At 36.6% G+C, this 18,074-nt stretch overlaps 1 protein-coding gene across 1 annotated transcript; it reads left to right on the top strand.

The window, feature by feature from the left end:
- Positions 1–11,372: 11,372 nt before the first annotated feature.
- On the top strand, positions 11,373–14,648 carry LOC113302275 (sodium/calcium exchanger NCL1-like). The gene is made up of 9 exons (XM_026551167.1): positions 11,373–11,953; positions 12,050–12,268; positions 12,372–12,556; positions 12,699–12,844; positions 12,922–13,198; positions 13,320–13,453; positions 13,532–13,772; positions 13,856–14,146; positions 14,247–14,648. Exons 1-9 carry the CDS (start codon positions 11,539–11,541, stop codon positions 14,493–14,495), a joined length of 2,157 nt encoding a protein of 718 aa, XP_026406952.1. The 5' UTR covers positions 11,373–11,538; the 3' UTR covers positions 14,496–14,648.
- The last annotated feature ends 3,426 nt before the right edge of the window (positions 14,649–18,074 follow it).

Genomic DNA, 18,074 nt, shown 5'->3' with positions numbered 1-18,074 from the left:
AGAATTTAAACCAATAAAACTAAAAAAAAGAACAAGAAGATGAAAAATAATAGCTATGTGTAGTCACAATCATTGCTATTCCAAGCACTAGTTATTCTTCCAACTAAATCAAAAAGAAGACATACTAGGCAACAATGTCTTTGAGAAATTCTTTATCATTCCCGAACTCCTTGACGTCAACAACCATTGGAACATAAGGTTCATGGAGATAGGAGTTAATATCAACAAACCGTCTTGGTTGATGATGTCGAACCATGGCTATCTGAATTTCCAAAGATCTTAAAACGCAAGCCTTTATTTCACGAATCTCCTTTCTTACTCCCTTCAAATCATCAAGAACATCAGAAAACTTCTGAGAGTTAGAAGGGACATCCCTTGGATTTCTTGTATTCCTCCTCTTTCTTTTCAAGGACGGAGTTACTGGTTCTCTTTTTCCTTGATTGATGGCTTAACAATCATGTTGACATCATCTTTTCCATCCAAAGACATGATGCTTAGAGAACGGTTATAAACAACTAGTTTTTGTGAGTGGAATTCACAATCTCAACAAGCAGTCTTAAGATATAAAGGATATCAGAGAGGAAAAAAGGAATGTAGGGTTCGCAAACTTTAAACAGATTTGTGGACGTCCAACTCTAAACCCTATAAAGAGTAGAATTGTCGATAATAACCCTTTATTTGATAGACAAGAAAAAAACAAACCTAAGAAAAAAAACTTTTCCTAAAGCATGAGCGGTACACAATCTTATCTCTTTTGATCGGGCACATGAGACAAGATTTGCCAATCAACAAAATTAATTTGTGATGTGGTGAACAACAATTTGTCCACCATTTTTCTCTTGAGAGGAATCCTCTGACTTCTGTCTATCAAAACCATACCTTCTTTTCTAATGGTCTTATTTTGTCTTTGGAAACCAACTTCTTAGACGAAGATAAAATCCTACATACCTCAGCAGTCTTCTGGGCAAGTTTAAGCTTCCTTGCCAATCGATTTGCTCTTCTTTGAAGTGTGTTGGCGTGCCTAACTTGATATTTGTACTTGTAACATCTTGATAGTTCATGACCCTTCTGAGAATAAAATGAGTACGTCAATCTTAGATAATATTCAGGCATCTGTGGTGTGAAAGCAGCTAGACACATAGTAGATCCTGAAATATTACAAACAGAGTTTCCAAAGGATGGGTCAATTGATTCTTCCAGCTTGATTGGATTCTCTTCTTCACAAAAACCATCAAGGTTGATATATGTATTGCTACAATAATCAAAATAAATGTTTTCACATAGAAGATCGATACTTGATTTCCTATCTTCATCAGAATCATAGATCTCAGACATCTCATCAAGTGTTACAGCAAGACCTTTGTTCCCAATGTATTTTCTACGATTTGGGCACTCGTTTGCAAAATGACCAAAACCTTTACACCTAAAGCACCGTGGCATATCCTCTTCATCAGCCTCGTCAGCATCCCTGTTTTTAGAAGGAACGCGATTGTGAGGTTTATCTGATGACATAGGTTTGTTTCTTGAAAACCGTTTACTTCTCTTCAATAGAAGATCCTTAAACTTTCTTGTGATCAAGGAGACTGATTTGTCAAGATCTTCATCCGAAAAATCACCCTCAGACTGATCATCCTCAGAGACATAAACACTTTTACTTTTATCAAGTAACTTAGTGTTCTTCTGTGCTTTAAAGGCAACATCCGTTCCGATTTTGTATGTATGCTCATGATCAAAGATCTTTAGCTTTCCAACCAATGTATTTCTGGAAAGATTATCAAGGTTATTTCCCTCAACTGTGGCATGCTTCTTAGACTCGTATATAGATGGCAGCGATCTGAGAATTTCCATCACAATGTCCTTTTCAGGAATAGTCTTACCCAATGCAAAAGATGCATTAACAATTTCAAACACTCTGTGATTAAACTCATCAAACGTATCTTCATCTGCCATACGTAGGTTCTCCCAATCGGAATTAAGGTTTTTAAGCCTAGCTTCCTTTTCACTAGAGTTACCTTCAAATACGGTTTCTAAGATATCCCAAGCATCTTTAGACCTAGTACAATTTGACACATGGTGCTGAAGATTTAGGGTAATGGCATGTATGATGGTATTCAAACCGTCGGAATTTTTCTTTGCAGCAAGTATCTAAGAAGGACTGTATTCACCAATATTCTTGGGAACGTTTACATCTCCAACTTCCACAGCGGGAGCATCATATCTATTAACAACATATACCCATGATTGAAAATCACGCGCTTGAAGTAAAGCTCGCATAACAATTTTCCACCATAAGTAATTAGAGCCATCGAAGACTGGTGGTACGTTAATAGAGATAGCACCTCTGTCCATAGAGTCAGATCGCTACAAACACAGACTTGTAAGGTCTTGAACGTGTTTTCCTGCTTTGATACCAATTAAAAAAGCGGGGGTCTAACAACACCACCCAATATTTCGCTTAGCAATCTGTATGGACAAACTCGAATATACTTTTAAGAGAATCAACAAGACTCAATCAATTAAGAGTATATCAACGAGTTTATATCTCTCTTCTTGATTTGATTTACTCTAGCAGGAACTGGAAGTTCTAATCAAATGCAAGGAATAACTTGGATGGTACCAAAAACTAATATCCAAGGATCAATCAATGACAATCAACAAACAAAGGTTGGATTACTCTAATTGATGATCTATCACACAACCTGTATTATTTCAATTATAAAGATAAAAAAATATAATGCGGAAATTGAAATAACACAGATACCAGAAATTTTGTTAACGAGGAAACCGCAAATGCAAAAAAAACCCGGGACCTAGTCCATATTGAACACACACTGTATTAAGTCTCTACATACACTAACCTACTCCAAGCTCACTTCGGATTGGACTGTAGTTGAACCCCAATCAGTCTCTCGCTGATCCAAGGTACAATTGTACTCCCCACGCCTCTGATCCCAGTAGGATACTGGGCACTTGATTCCCTTAGCTGATCTCACCCACAACTAAGAGTTTCTACGACCCAAAATTGCAGGCTTTGACAATAAACAAATCTGTCTCACACAGACAAGTCTATCAAATTATCAATCTGTCTCTCGTAGATAAACCCTAAAAGGTTTTGTTCCGTCTTTTGATAATAATCAAGGTGAACATGAACCAATTGATAATCCGGTCTTATATTCCCGAAGAGCATCCTAGAGTTATCAATCACCTCACAACAATCTTAATCGTATGGTAGCGAAACAAGATGTTGCGGAATCACAAAACTATGGGACGAATATGTTTGTGATTACTTTTTATATCTTGCCTATCGAAGATATCAATCTCAAGCCAATCAATCTGATTGTACTCGTACAATAGAATATGCAAGATCAGATCATGCAACTACGATAAAAGTAGTATCGGTCTGGCTTCACAATCCCAATGAAGTATTTAAGTCGTTAACCTGGTTTTAGAAGAAGAAACCCAAAGGTTAAAGGAGAACCGACTCTAGTATGCAAGGTAGTATCACACGTGAGGTGTGGGGATTAGTTTTTCACAGATACTAGAGTTCCCCTTATATAGTCTTTCAAATCAGGTTTTGTAATTAAGTTACCTTGGTAACAAAGCAATCAATATCCACCGTTAGATGAAAACCTGATTTAGATTCAAGTTAATATTTCTCAACCGTTAGATCTAAAACTTAGCTTGTTACACACACTTGACAATGCACGCTTCTAGATTTGTTAACCGTATCCAAACGTATGCACTTGTTGGTTCAACAATAGTTAACCAAAAGGTTAGCCATATGAGCATTTCATATCAACCACGTTCTTCTTCACCATAACTAGTTCAAATGACTTCAAATGAACTAGTTAGAGAGTTGTTCAATTGCAAGGAAATCTCATGTACTACACAAGACACAATTGAAGCAAAGATGATTTGATTCATTCGAATCGGTTCATGAACCTTTATAGCCACGGTTTGCAAACTGCATTCCTTAGTATTTTTAAGTTTAAGTTCAGAAATCATCTTCAGATATATAACCTTCTCAAGTTCTCAGACTAGGTTCGCGGACTTAAGTTACCGGGCAGAGTTTACAAACTCCAGCAGAAATTCTCGGGTATGAGAACTTCGCCGGTTCCGCAGACTGGGTTCGCGGACTGAGTTCGCGGACTTAGTTTCACGCAAGTAGTTTGTCAACTCCAACAGAAATTCTCGGGTTTGAGAACTTCGACAGTTCGCGGACTTGGCTCACGCCATTCTTCCGATTCTCTTGATCAACAAAGTTCGCAAACTTTGGTTAAAGGAATAGGACTTATACATAAATGTGTTTCCACAATAATGCTTATGCCCATCATTGGTTATTAATCTACACTCTCATTTCAATCATTGAAACATTCTTAGAGGACGTTATATAGTTGTTACACCATTTCTCGTCAAAGCAATTTTCAAGATGATTGAAACATATCATGACTTTCATCACATGGTAAAGATAAACTTGGTTAAAGCGAAAAGATTACCAACTCATATTTCGAGATATAGGTAGGCGAGGTATACTCGGCTCGAAATACCAAATATGTATAATCAAAGTCTATATATATAACATACGACTTCTTGTCTCAAAGAGTAGGAGATAGAGTAGATAGACTTTTGAGTGATAGATAAGTTCAAGTCTTCACATACCTTTTGTCGAGAAATTCCACCGGTTCCTTGAGTAGTTCTTCTACTTGTATGATGAATCGCCATGAAGTCCTTGAGCTTAACTACACTTTCTATCCTAGTCCGAGACTTAGTTATAATAGACTAGAAATCAAGACTTATAGTTTTGATCACTAACATTGACAAACATGCTTGAGATAGAAACGCATGTGAGTTCGACCGAGCAATTCTCTAACACTTACCTTTCGATGTTGAAGTTTTCCAAAGATCATATTGATATTCGCCTTCAAACTGTAGAACGCAATGATATCCGAATCTCAACTATACACTTCTATCCTAATCCGGGACTGACTAAACTCTTATTTGGTTTAACTTCTTAAGCAAGAAACCCGAGTAAAAAAAATGATTTTGCCATTCTGTAAACGTCATCCTTCACTGAGTGCCATTAAAACCTGGCGGAAATCTATCCGGACCTGGAGATATCCAAGGGTCCATGGAGAAAAGAGTATATAGATTTCTTCATATGTTGGTATAGCTATTAGTTCAACATTTTCCTTATCTGAGATGCATGTTGGTATGTGCTGAAGAAAATGGTAGCTATCAAACGGATTCGACGTAGAACCGATCTTTTTGAAATGATATGTGAGGAGAAGTTCAATGAAATTCCTATCTTCACACCATGAATCATCAGCTGCTTGAAGAGAATCGACTCTATTATTTTCCTTCCTGCGATTTGCTATAATATGAAAATACTTAGAGTTCTTGTCCATTTCATTATAGAAGCGATATTTTGCTTTTTGTCTGTTACTACTAGCTTGTAAATCATTCTATCCCTCAATATCTTTTTCTAATCTTTGAATCTCGATAGTATTATCACCACTAATATCAACGGCTTGAAGTAGTGATAACTCTTGCTGAATAATTGATATTTTGTGTCGTATATTAGAAAAAACATAAGTAGTGATTACTCTTGCTTGAATTAATATCACCATAAGTAACTTTGCTCCACTTAGAAAGTTTATTAGAAAAAACATAAGCTGCAGATCCAGACACGTTTGAGTTTCAGGCAGATATAATTTCGTTAGAGCACGGATCATTTTTTAACCAGTGTTCGAAAAATCTCCAGTTCCTACCAAAGGAAATATTGCCACTATAAAGATTTAAGAGAATCGTGAATGATCCGAGCCATTCTGGTTTAAATGGGTTAAAGTAGCATCAAGAAAACTAATGCACCACTCACTATTCACTAGTTCTCTATCCAGCCTGGATTTAATCCTACCAGTGTCGTGGCTATTGCTGGTCCATGTGTAAGGGTTACCCTGAAAACCTAAATCCGAGAGATCAGGGTCTCTTATGATGCTGAGAACTTCCTCCGAAGTATTATTCATAGACAAGGAATTTTTTCAGAAGGATTCATGGTGATACTAAGATTGCCTATCAAAACCCAAGGAATAGAAACATATTTAATAAGATCAACGATGTAGGACCATTAATCAGGTTGGTATGGTCTATATGGGGTACCATAGACGCAAAAAAGACACCATTCTTCCTTAAAAGGGTCATGGGTAATTATAGCATGGATCATTTTATCAGAAGAGTTAGACGATATTCATCTTAAAACCATCCTTCCATAGTAACATAAGTCCTCCAGCTAATCCAATGGAAGACACATAGCAATTATTAGGAAGATTAAGAAAACTAGTGAATTTTACGATCCTCCTGTCATTTATTTTAGTTTCTAAAAAGAAAATGATGTCAGGGTTATATCGTTGTTTGAGATAGTAGAGGTGGTCCCTAGTATCTTTTTCTAGAAAAACCTTGACAGAAAGGCGGTCCCTAGTATCTTTTCCTAGAAAAATCTTGGCAGTTCCAGCTCAGAATTTTCATGGTAACCAAGTGCTTGTTGGAATAGTAGAACTCAACTAGACCGAGAAAATAACTATGATCAAAGACGATAAGACTAAGGGCTATGAAATATTGAGATAATCAGAATTATGAAAAGCTATACTAGAAAATAAGTTTATAGGAGAAGGTATTACCAGAGAAGCAGGTTGAGCTTGAATTCATATGCTCCCGTACGGAGTAGTGGTTATGAATTATGATGATGATTGATGACAACCTTAATATGTCTTCTTTTGTGGATATAATAACAGAAAATGGGCTATATAGCCAAAATTGGGTGTTTCCTGGGCCATATGGACAGTTAGGATTCGGCCTGGGTTAAATTTCCAAAGGAATCTTTAAATATTGAGTTTACGTTACCGCCCTTCATATCACATTACTTGACATCAAAAATCCCATTTCTTCTTTCGTCTTCTTCGTCACCCTGAACATAAAACAGATCTGAAATCAAAAACCAGCTCTCGTTCTCCATCGCCGCCATCACCACCGCGGAACATCAAATTTCTCCATTATCGACACCACCATCATCATTTCCACTACCTTTGACTATATCATGTTTCCCCGAAACCATCATCGACATCACCACCGCCATCATCATCCAAGAAGAATTCTGTAATCCCTAATATTTGTCGATGGTTCTTCTTCTTCTTCGACGTGTAAGTTACCTACTATTTTCAATCTAGGGTTTTCTTTCCAGCGTTCGAACATTCATATCTTCCTTCAAAATTACTGATTGATTCATGGATCATAAAACTTAGGGTTATAAACCTTTTTTCTCGTTCCTTCTAATCTGTTCCTTGTCTGTGTGTTTTTAATTTGGATTTGTGTTTTTCTTTATGAAATTGGTACTTCGATTATGAAGTTGTTGTTACTGATTTTGTGGTTAATTAAGGGATTCAATTCATACGACATGGTTTGTTGAATTGAATTGTAGTGTCTAAATGAAATTGGGGGTTCTTCAATTTTGTCTGTGTGGTTATTTATTTCTTGGATTAGTACTGTCGACATTACAAATGCTTAACATATTTTTAACTAGGATGAAACTAGTTTCATTGTGTTTTAGGTTGGGTTGAATTTCTATTTTAAACTGAGATGAAACTGATTTCATAGTGTCTTAGATTGGGTTTAATTTGGCTTCACCCATTTTAACTCGGATGAAACTGGTTTCATTGTGTGTTTAGACTATGTTGAATTTGGTTTCACACATTTTTAACTAGGATGAAACTATTTTCATTGTGTTTTAGGTTGTGTTGAATTTCTATTTTAAATTGAGATGAAACTGATTCCATTGGATGACAACATAGCTTTTTGTTTGTTAGCTAGATGAAACTGGTTTCATCTTGTGTTGTCACTGGATGAAACTAGTTTCATCATGTATTTCCACTGGATGAAACATGGTGTTTTGTTGGTTACCACTAGATGAAACTGGTTTCATCTAGTTTTTTCATGGATGAAACCTTTGTATGTCATATGTTATTACTGGATGAAATTGGTTTCATCATGTGTTGCCATTGGATGAGCCTGGTTTCATCCATGTTTCATTATCTGCTAATGTTTGTGGTTGTATATTTTTTTTTATAAAATAAAAACTAAACAAGGCTTGGTTTTATTGAAACATAGAGGGTTTACTGATGCCGTCTCAAACTCAGATGAAGATGTGATGTTAGTAGATAGTGACGAGATGAGTTTGAAATAGAGTTTGTGCTGCAATTAGGGCATGGATTCAAATGGGTTTCGGTTCAAATCTGAATTGCAGTCAAGGGTTGGTTGTGCCATGGAATTGTGGTGGTTAGCAAGGATTGGAGATTGAATGAGCCTGAGATGAAGATTTAATGGGTTGCTGGTGTTGGAATTGGGTTCGTTGCAGCTGGTCAGATGAAATTGATTATGAAGCTGATGTTGTTCGAATTTAAGCTAGCGAACGTGAAAGAGATGGGTATGTGATTGGAGTTACAATCAGCTGGAGGATGTTGCTACTGTGGAATGGAAGTTGAGCTCACAGGAACATGTCCCAGGAGTGCAGTCAACAAAACTGAGATGGAAAATAGAACAACTGGTTCTGGTGGTTGAAGTTGTGAGAGATTAAGATGAGGATTCTGTTAATGAAATGGTAGTGGTAGTTACAGTCATGATGAAGCTAATTTGAAATGCAGGTGCAGTGGAAGAGAAAGATGAAAGGAGTTACAAAGATGGAGTCGACGCTCAGATCTGAAGCAGGATTTTAGATGAATGCTAGGTTGCAATTGCAGGATGAGTCAGTATTGGTGGTTGACAGTAGCTAGGACTCGGACTGCAGGTTAACGGCGCAGATTGAGGATTTTGTGTTTGCAACTACACTTTGCTGCAATGGGTTTCTGGTTGTGTTGGTGGTCACTGCCATGGGAAGATGGTGGAGTTTACTGCAATAGAGTTGGTGAATGGCAGTTGGCATTTTAAGAAGAAGTGGTTGGTGCTGTAGTATGTATGAAATTGCAGGGAATGATTGCAGTGAATGAGCAAGTCGGGACGAACAAGGATCTGAATTGAGCTGAATTGCAGTGGTAACTGGTGCCGGTGGACGAGGTATTGCAGGCTAAACTTAAGAGATGATAGTCATGGGTTGCGAGGCGTTGGTGATTTGCCACAGATGCAGGTTAGTGGAACTGAGGATGTTGAATTAAAAATACAAGTGAAGCAGATGGAAATAGCCTGAAGCTGTGGTTGCAGTTGAGTTTCTTGGGTCCAATGAAGTTGTGATTTTGCAGAAAGGCTTTGTGTTGTTGAAGTTGGAAGGAATGCAAGGAGCTGCAAAGGATGGTGCTGCAAGAATGAAGGAAGAAATGAGCTCATTGAGCTTGTACGAGTCACAGGAACAAGAAGCAGCTAAGATGGGTACTGTGTAGCTCAATATGCAGCTGCAAATGAAGCTACAGAAACTATGAGTTCAGGTTCCTACTGGTGACAATAGTTGGCCTGAAAGTAAGATAATACTGCAATGAAGTACAGGTTGTTGGTTGATTGAACTACAGGAGTACTGGAAGTGCTGAATAGATGAATGTTAGGGGCTCTGCATGACTGAATTAAAGTGCATTAAAGGACCAGGAAAATGGCCTGAGATATGGCTGGAAATGAACCAGAAAACAAGCAGAACTCGGCCGGAATCGGAGAACGGCGAGTTGAAATTCTGAGAAGATATAGGTGCTCTGTTTCAGTGCTCTGTTTTTTGCTCTGTTTCAGTACTCTGTTTTGCTTGCAATTAACTCGTAAAACAGAGCAAAACAGAGCAAATTAATTTTGTAGAAGATAGGGACATAATTGTCTCTTCAGGTTAATAAATAAAAAATATTCTGGGTCAAATATCCATTTTGGCTCAATGAACAGTATTTTTCTAATTTTTGGCTATATAAACAGTATCTAAAGCTAAGAGTCCATTTCATCCAAGAATTTTCTGTTTTGGTCTTTTTAACCAATTTTGTGATATAATAAGTCTAGCCCGGCTGCGTACATCTTTTGTTGCTTGTGTAAAGGTTAGGTATTCTCTTAAACTACAGTTCTTGTTTCTTCTATAAATTAAAAACATGCCTAATCTCACCACCACCTTCCATTATTTCTAGGAAAGAGAATGACACACTCATCAACATTTTATTGTCCTGTTCTTGTTGAAACGTCCCAGTTTGTGAATCTTGATCCAGCAGGCTATATCAACTTGCATCCCTAATAACTTAATAAGTTCATGTGGCTATTATCTCCAAAGTATCGCAAATTTTAATTTTGGTTGGATGATACTTCAATTTAGTCCAAAGAGGCCGACTCCTCTTAAATTCATTTGACTCTGGATCCAGGGGAATGTTTGTATTTCAAAACATCGCAGTGTACATGTCAGCATCGGTTTCTGTGTTACCCGACATATGGGATGGGAATTGATTTTGGTCGGATAATGACTTCCGGGACGTAGAAAGAGCGTATGCACGAGGCAGTTGCCTTATGTTGGCTCTAGCCCCGTCACAAGGCCAACAAATGTCTAGTCTTTTTGCTATATTTTAGTGCATCTTTTTTCCCCACTTGAGTGTAAACCTAACCTAACCTTTTGATTTATACAAGTGAAGTTTTATGTACATGGATGTGTGAAGCTAACAAAAATCCTTACGTTAAAGATAAGCTGCTTTGGTTTGTTGACATGTATGGTTCATCTTTTTTATGTTTCCAGACAGCACATCCCTCTCAGATGAGCACAGCTGCGAATTAATCAACTGTTCGGGTTGGCGTAGAGTGATCAAAGACCAAAGCGACCAATCAAATCTTTTAGTCAAGCAGGTGAGGTAACGTATGCAACTTATTCATTATGGAAAGTGCATGTTGTTTAAGTTAAAAAAAATAGATTTTCTTAAGAGACAAATTAAATGATTATTATTTAAGCAATAGGATTTGATAAAATTAATCATATGCAAATTGAGTAAGCTTCATTCTTAGACAAAGATAGTGTCATTTTAATTTTTTTTGCAAAAGGGACAATTCTATTACTCTCATAATTAAACCGCTATACAAAATCCAATACCAACTTCGTATAATTGATTTGAGATCAGATAGACTACTATTCCTAGATATTTAGTTTTTTCAGTATCCATGCGCCTTCGACTTAAGAAAATCTTCTCCGCTATACAGCTTAGTTGGGTTCGACTATCACATCACCTAATCTACATGTTGTATGATTAAGGCAACTGGCATCCTCAAGCATATATAAAATTACATTGACACAAAAGATATCCTTGACTAGTTCACCCCTTTGAAATGTCAATGTGGGCAGATATCTTCCTATTTCTTTCTTTTTCTCAATCATTCAACTCAACATAACACCTTGGTTCTTGAACATTCTCTCATTTTTAAATAGAGGCGGCTAATCCAGATTTTTGGCATGAACTTTCTCATAATCTTCTATCTACTATATATAAATACATCATTCAACTTATCTCATATTCGAAAAAAAAAGTTGGCTCGAGTAGTTAGGATTATTCAATTGGATTCATGTCGAAAGCTAAATTCTACGTTTTTGTTTGTTTCTTCATGCTACACGTCGTAGAATGTCGAGGCCGCTCATATCTACAATATGATGATTTAGTTTCAGATGGAATGAATTCCTATCATGATGTTTATCAGTCTGATACCACCTACATTAAACAGTTGAAACAAGTTGAAACAACGTTAACGACGATGACTAATTCGACGGAGGAAATTTGTGAACATATGTACGGGTTTTTACCATGCTCAAGCAATCTTCTAGGACATCTTTTTCAGATTGTTGTTTATGAATACTTGTTATTTCTTGGTGAAAGATACGTCACAGAAGGAAGTGAACTAGTTTTCCAAATTCTGCCTGGTATTTTTGGTGCTTCTGTTTTCGAAATCCTTGGGGCATTCCCTGAAGCCATGATACTTAAAGGTACCTACGTATTTTCATTCTGTTTTCGTTTGTGTTCTACGCTTTGGGTTGTTTCTAATTAATGAATTGGACGTAAATGTTCTATCAATCATTCAGTATCAGGACTTTCTAAAAGTAAGGAGATTGCCGAAGAAAAAGTTCTCACCGGAGTCGGTTTGCTTGCTGGATCTACTGTCTTGCTTCTAACTTTAGTATGGGGAACTTGTGTCATCGTTGGCAAGAATGAAATTCTTCCCGGTGATTCACTTTCGATTTTGAATCGGAAACGAGCGGCCAAACGACCATTGTTTTCCAAAATTCGATCTTATATAACTGGTTAGTTCATTCACAACACGCTGAGCCGCAATTGTTTAAACTCACGTATCGTTTATTTTCGAGGTAACGATAATTAATTGCTAAATCCTAATGCTTTTTACAGGTTATGGTATTACTACAGATCAAGAAACGAGTTATACTTCAAGGATCATGATTCTATCTATAGTTCCATTTATTCTTATTCAGATACCAGAACTAATTATCAAGTTATCTTATGTTCGAAAAATCATCACCGTGGTGACGCTAGTTGTGTCGATTGCACTATTGCTTCTTTACTTCCTTTACCAGGTATGTTGGAATGTTTTCACGTACCATTTTTAGCTTGACACCATCCTAGTAACTTATGCAGTACGTATTTGGGTGATATGACTTATGAGTACGAAAAATGAGCTGTTTCGTGATATAAGAAGATACATATATGTTGATTCAGGTCTTTCAGCCGTGGATTCATGACAGACGATTAGAATACATGAAACTCGAGCATCTGATGGCGAGGTTCTTGAAACATGTTGAAAAACAAGCTGCCGGAAAGCTCTTGGCAGCAGATGGAACTCCAAATTTACCTATCATAGAAGGGTATTGTTCATTAATGCTAGTAAGCAATCAATTTATTTCTGTGTTTATTGATCTCGAATGGTTATTTCAAATGATAGGCTGTTTGACAAAGTTGATGTGGACGACAATGACAATATATCTCCTGAGGAATTTAAAGAACTGATTAGAGAAATCAAATCCGATACGAAAAATATGGACCAAAATGATATCATTGATGAAGTGGTCAAAGAGTTCGATGCAGATGCTGATAGAATGATTTCCAAAGATGAGTTTGTTAAGGGTTTCGCAAAATGGCTTGTTAAGACTAAGAGCAATATTAGCAGTCGAAGAGGAGAAGGGTCGTACTCGAAAAAGTACATCGAAAACTTATACCAGGTACATATAATTTCCTCCATAAAATCTTAATACAATAGACCAAGTAGTAGTAGTGTTTGGGAGCTGGTTTATACAATCTAGCCTAGTACCGAAACTGAGTTTTTTTTTTTCTTTTTTGCAGGATAGAATGCTGGAATATGCAAAGACCAAATTACTAATGCAAGGAATTTTAAGACAATTTGAAAATGACGATGCAGTGGTCGAAAACTCTCTCAGAATTGAAGTTGGTACACCGAATATATCATTTATCACAAGGTTAGTACTGCTAGTTGTAAACGTCTCGTTATATTCTTGAGCCTCAATAATCTTCTTATTCTGTTATGTCGAGTGCAGATTGTTTGACAGATTTGACATAGATAAGGATAATCTTATTTCGCATCAAGAACTACGAACATTGATAGAAGGTATCAAGTTTGGAAAGATAGAGTTGGATATGGACGATGCCGTTGAGGAATTAATGAATGAGTTAGATACCAATGGTGATCATATGATTGACAAGGAAGAATTCATCAGTGGATTCACGAAGTTTGTCGAAGCAAATCATCCGACAACTGGATTTCCAGATACTCCACATGTAAGTAAATGAATCCGCAGACTTCTTGTCAGATAGAACTTCTTTTTCTTCTTTAACGTCAACTTGATGAATTAATAATGCAGGTAAAAACACCAAGGGAAAAGGTTAAAGAAGTCGAAGAAGGAGCTATCGAGAACAAAACGAAGGCGGGTTGCAAAGCTGGACTACTGTTAGTTCTAGGAATTTCAGTTCTATCTTTACTTGCTGAACCTCTTATAGAAGTTGTTCAGGATTTCTCCAATTCCGTGAATTTACCATCTTTCTTTGTATCGTTTGTCTTGTTACCCGTGGCTACTAATTCTAGAAGGGCAGTTTCAGCCATTGTTTCTGCAAGTCGAAAGAATCCTCGAACTACTTCATTAACATTTTCCGAGGTTCGTCTCTCTGTTTCTTCACAAGGATTATTTGTTGATTGTTTGTTGAACGGCTACTCTCGTCACAATTTTTTGAAGTCCTTTACTTGCTTTCTTGCAGATTTATGGATCAGTGTTCATGAACAATGTGTTAGGATTGATTGCACTTCTATCTCTTGTATATGCAAGAGACTTGGAATGGAATTTCTCAGCTGAAGTTTTAATAATTCTCGTCATTTGCTTGATAATGGGTCTTCTTTCAAGTTTCCGCACCAAATTCCCCATTTGGATATCTCTGATAGCATACCTTTTATACCCATTGTCTCTACTCATGGTTTACATTCTTAATTCTGTCTTGAAATGGCATTGAAGTGTGAAGTGTGAACACTTCTTTACCTAGTAGGCTTGTGAATGGGCTTTTCCTCTTACTTCTTGATTCCGATTTCGAGGCATACAATGTAATGACAAAATAGAGTCACTATGTAGTAAAATCAATAATTCCTTATCCATCATATTTTTATCATGACAGTAATACCTTTTGAAAAGACGAGGGTACCTAAATATATCTCAATCTAAAACTTTTCCATCTATAAGTCCCTTACCGAAAGTGTTTGTTTATGAACTGAGTCGAGACAATACAACGAATCGGTTCACACTTCGTGTGATAGTTTATGGATACAAGATCGAGACAATACGACAACAAGATAACTTGTGCGATTGACTTATGGATACAAGATCGAGACAATACAATAACAAAGTATGATTACTTGATAATAGGTTCGGACTTAACCAAACTCTATAGGATTCTATCAAGTAATAGCGGAATTAACGTTTGTGTAATTTACTTTAAATTATAATAAAGACAATTATAATTGCGGAAAATGAAAGTAAATGACACATCAAGATTTTGTTAACGAGGAAACTGCAAATGCAAAAAAACCGCGGGACCTAGTCCAGAATTGAATACTCTCAGAATTAAGCCGTTATACGAAATCAAACCAACTTCGTATAGTGAGACCAAGCAATTAAACTTATAATTCACCTAGTTTCTTCAATATCCCTGCGCTTCCGACATTTGATAAGTGCATGCACTGGAATAATTCCTTTGGTTCGTATCCCAAACAGTAAAGTAACAACAATCTATTCGGTAACAACTCTTTTCAATCAAGTGATATGAGTGTGACAAAGGCTCCCGTTTAACCAATAAACTCCTTTGTCGGGTCCGAGATCTATCTAAATATACAACTACCAAAGTAGTTGGGTTTAGATTTTGCAATCAATAATATCAATCACAAAGATAAAATATATTGATACCGATCTACACAACTCACGTTTATCAAGATAAACTGATTATAGTTGAATCCCTCCATCCGGTCAACTTTTGTGCACACCAAAGATTATGAACCCAAAAACAAATCTTCTTTGTCTTCAAATCTTCTTAGATCTTCAATAAACACCTGCACATAACAACTTGAATCTCTTGTGATCAATCACGCACATAACGGAGTCTGTTAACAATGGATTATCACACGACGTCTTTAGATCTAACAACAGTTCTTAGGATCCCGTCGAAACTTCGATCTAGTTTGAGTGAATCTTATATCAGAAGAGAAGATTCTCAAGCATAAACAAACTAGGTGCAATCAAAATTCAACAACCGTTAGTCAATCAAATCAAATCGAAAACTAATAATACTGTAACGAGAAAAACCATTTTTAATTGATTGTGATTAAGTTTTTCTAGCTTTTTTCTTTCTGACTGTTGATTTCATCAATATTAGGACATATTTGTCTACCGTTGAATCTCTTTTGAATTTAATCTGTTAATAGTCAAAACATGCAAGATTTTCTCAGATGTGTAATTAGAGAATGATATGAATATGATAATTTAGTCAAATGTACATTACGGATGCAACCAATATATACTTGAGTGCAGTTCAGTACCTATTCTTTTGGGACACAAAGATGGTTGATTATTTTGAAGCTGTCATCCTCTCCCAGTTTAATGATTTTCAAACAACAAAATTAGGATTTAGAATGAACCACAATAAAGGCCACCCTAACCAAATTTTCCAAGACAAAGAAAAACAACGTTTTCTCTTTCATCCGATTTGGTTGCTCTGCAACTCAGTTTTTAAGATCACCTTCAATCTCTCAAAATCACTAAACTAGCTCCCTGATCACTATCCTAACTCTCGATTCCATAAAGATTTCTATCTCTACCTGGAATTTTACCCTCTGAAGTTTGATTCATCAAACCAAACATAGCAAATTTCATTAATTTTTAGAAACTTTTACACCCATAAACGATCTGAAAATTAAAACAACAAACTTAAAACAAACAATTCCCCTATTCCTTTTTTTCCTTTCTGCTAACCTTCAACTCTAATTCCTCTTTTTCTTCCTGCATTTTCCTCCTTTCCTCCCCTTCCTCTTCTTTCCATGAAGCCCTCCCGCCTGTTCGGTCCTACTGCGAGTTTTGGAAGAAATAGCATCAACACTACTCAACGCAACCTTCTCGGTAGTTATAAACCGAATCTTACCATTACCAACCACTTCAGACGCCGGAGTAAGAGGAGAAGAGGGATCAGTTTCTGGGAAAACATTCTGAAAGTAGCCATTCTCAAATAAAGCATCACCAACATCACGAACCTGATAACCAGATGAGACAGTACCAACCAACTCTATCCACTCACCGGAATAACGGTTATGAGAAGAAGGAGCTCCAGTGTAGTATGTACTACTCCGACTACTCATTGTATCATCCTCTCCATCACTAATATCGATTGGGGGTTCAGAAAAAGGGGAGGAATTGCATGCACACTATCAGTACTGTCGTCAGCATCACCATTTCTTGAATTGGCATTGAAAGACATGGCTATAAAGAGTACTATTACTACCTAAAAAGGGATGTACCAGATGATGATCAATTGAAATCCTTTTATAGGGTACAGGCAAACCGAACCATCATCGTTTATATCAATGATAGTAATGAATTGAAGAACAATCGATTTAATATCAAATTAAAGGTTCATTATCTGTCTGTCTTCATGATGGTTGGTATTAAAACTTACAAGAGGTAAACGCAACTGTGTAACCAAATCTCATTAATGGGAAACTGGGCAACTCAGAACATGAATCGGTTAATCCATATGATCATTGAACAGACGTTGGAACCAAACAATTTCTGAGTATACCAACGACACTTTTACAACAGTATAATGGTCATTGTATCCAAACGGTAACCCCTCAACGTCACAAAGATAAAGCGAAGAGGTTTCTTGAACCAATTCCTAAAACTGTCAGTAACTGGTACAAAAAGATCATCAATCAAACAGTCTTAGTGTATTGGGGGTGGAAACATCCAAATACTCTAATTCTACGACTCAACTGGGGTTAAAACATCAATTACAACAACCTGTCCCCCACAAATTTGATATTCTGGTACAAGGTTGACACACCAAATGGTAACACACAAAGCAGTGTTGGGCCTTTACATCGGAATCCAAATTCCTTGGAGAATTCTATCATACCTAACTATCTATGGTCTATTTCCAAAAACAAGGAAACCATTAAGATGTGTACAATGAAATACAAGTATGGGGACACTAAACTGTTTGGTCAATAAAAATGGTGCACACATAATTTGTACTCGCAAGTATATCTTAGATCACCACAAATAAAGGAATGATAACGACATAACATGTAAAAAGCCAAAACTGATTTGTCTGATCAGTTGCTACTCACAAAAAGAAAGAGAGGTCATTAAGGGCCACTATAAAAACAAAGGAAAGTCTATCCCTAATGATCAACTGAGAAAATTAGAGTGTTGTACCTTACTTGACACTTATATGAAAGTACAAAACATTAATGCTCTCTTGTCTGATCTGGGAGGCACACTCCACCTACATTATCAATGCATTGTTAAAAAAAAAAGCTCTGAGAAATAA

Source organism: Papaver somniferum, chromosome 8, assembly GCF_003573695.1.
Source record: "Papaver somniferum cultivar HN1 chromosome 8, ASM357369v1, whole genome shotgun sequence".
Classification (NCBI taxonomy): domain Eukaryota; kingdom Viridiplantae; phylum Streptophyta; class Magnoliopsida; order Ranunculales; family Papaveraceae; genus Papaver; species Papaver somniferum.
The sequence above is the reverse complement of the archived record's forward strand: the minus strand, read 5'-3'. Positions and strand labels throughout refer to the sequence as shown.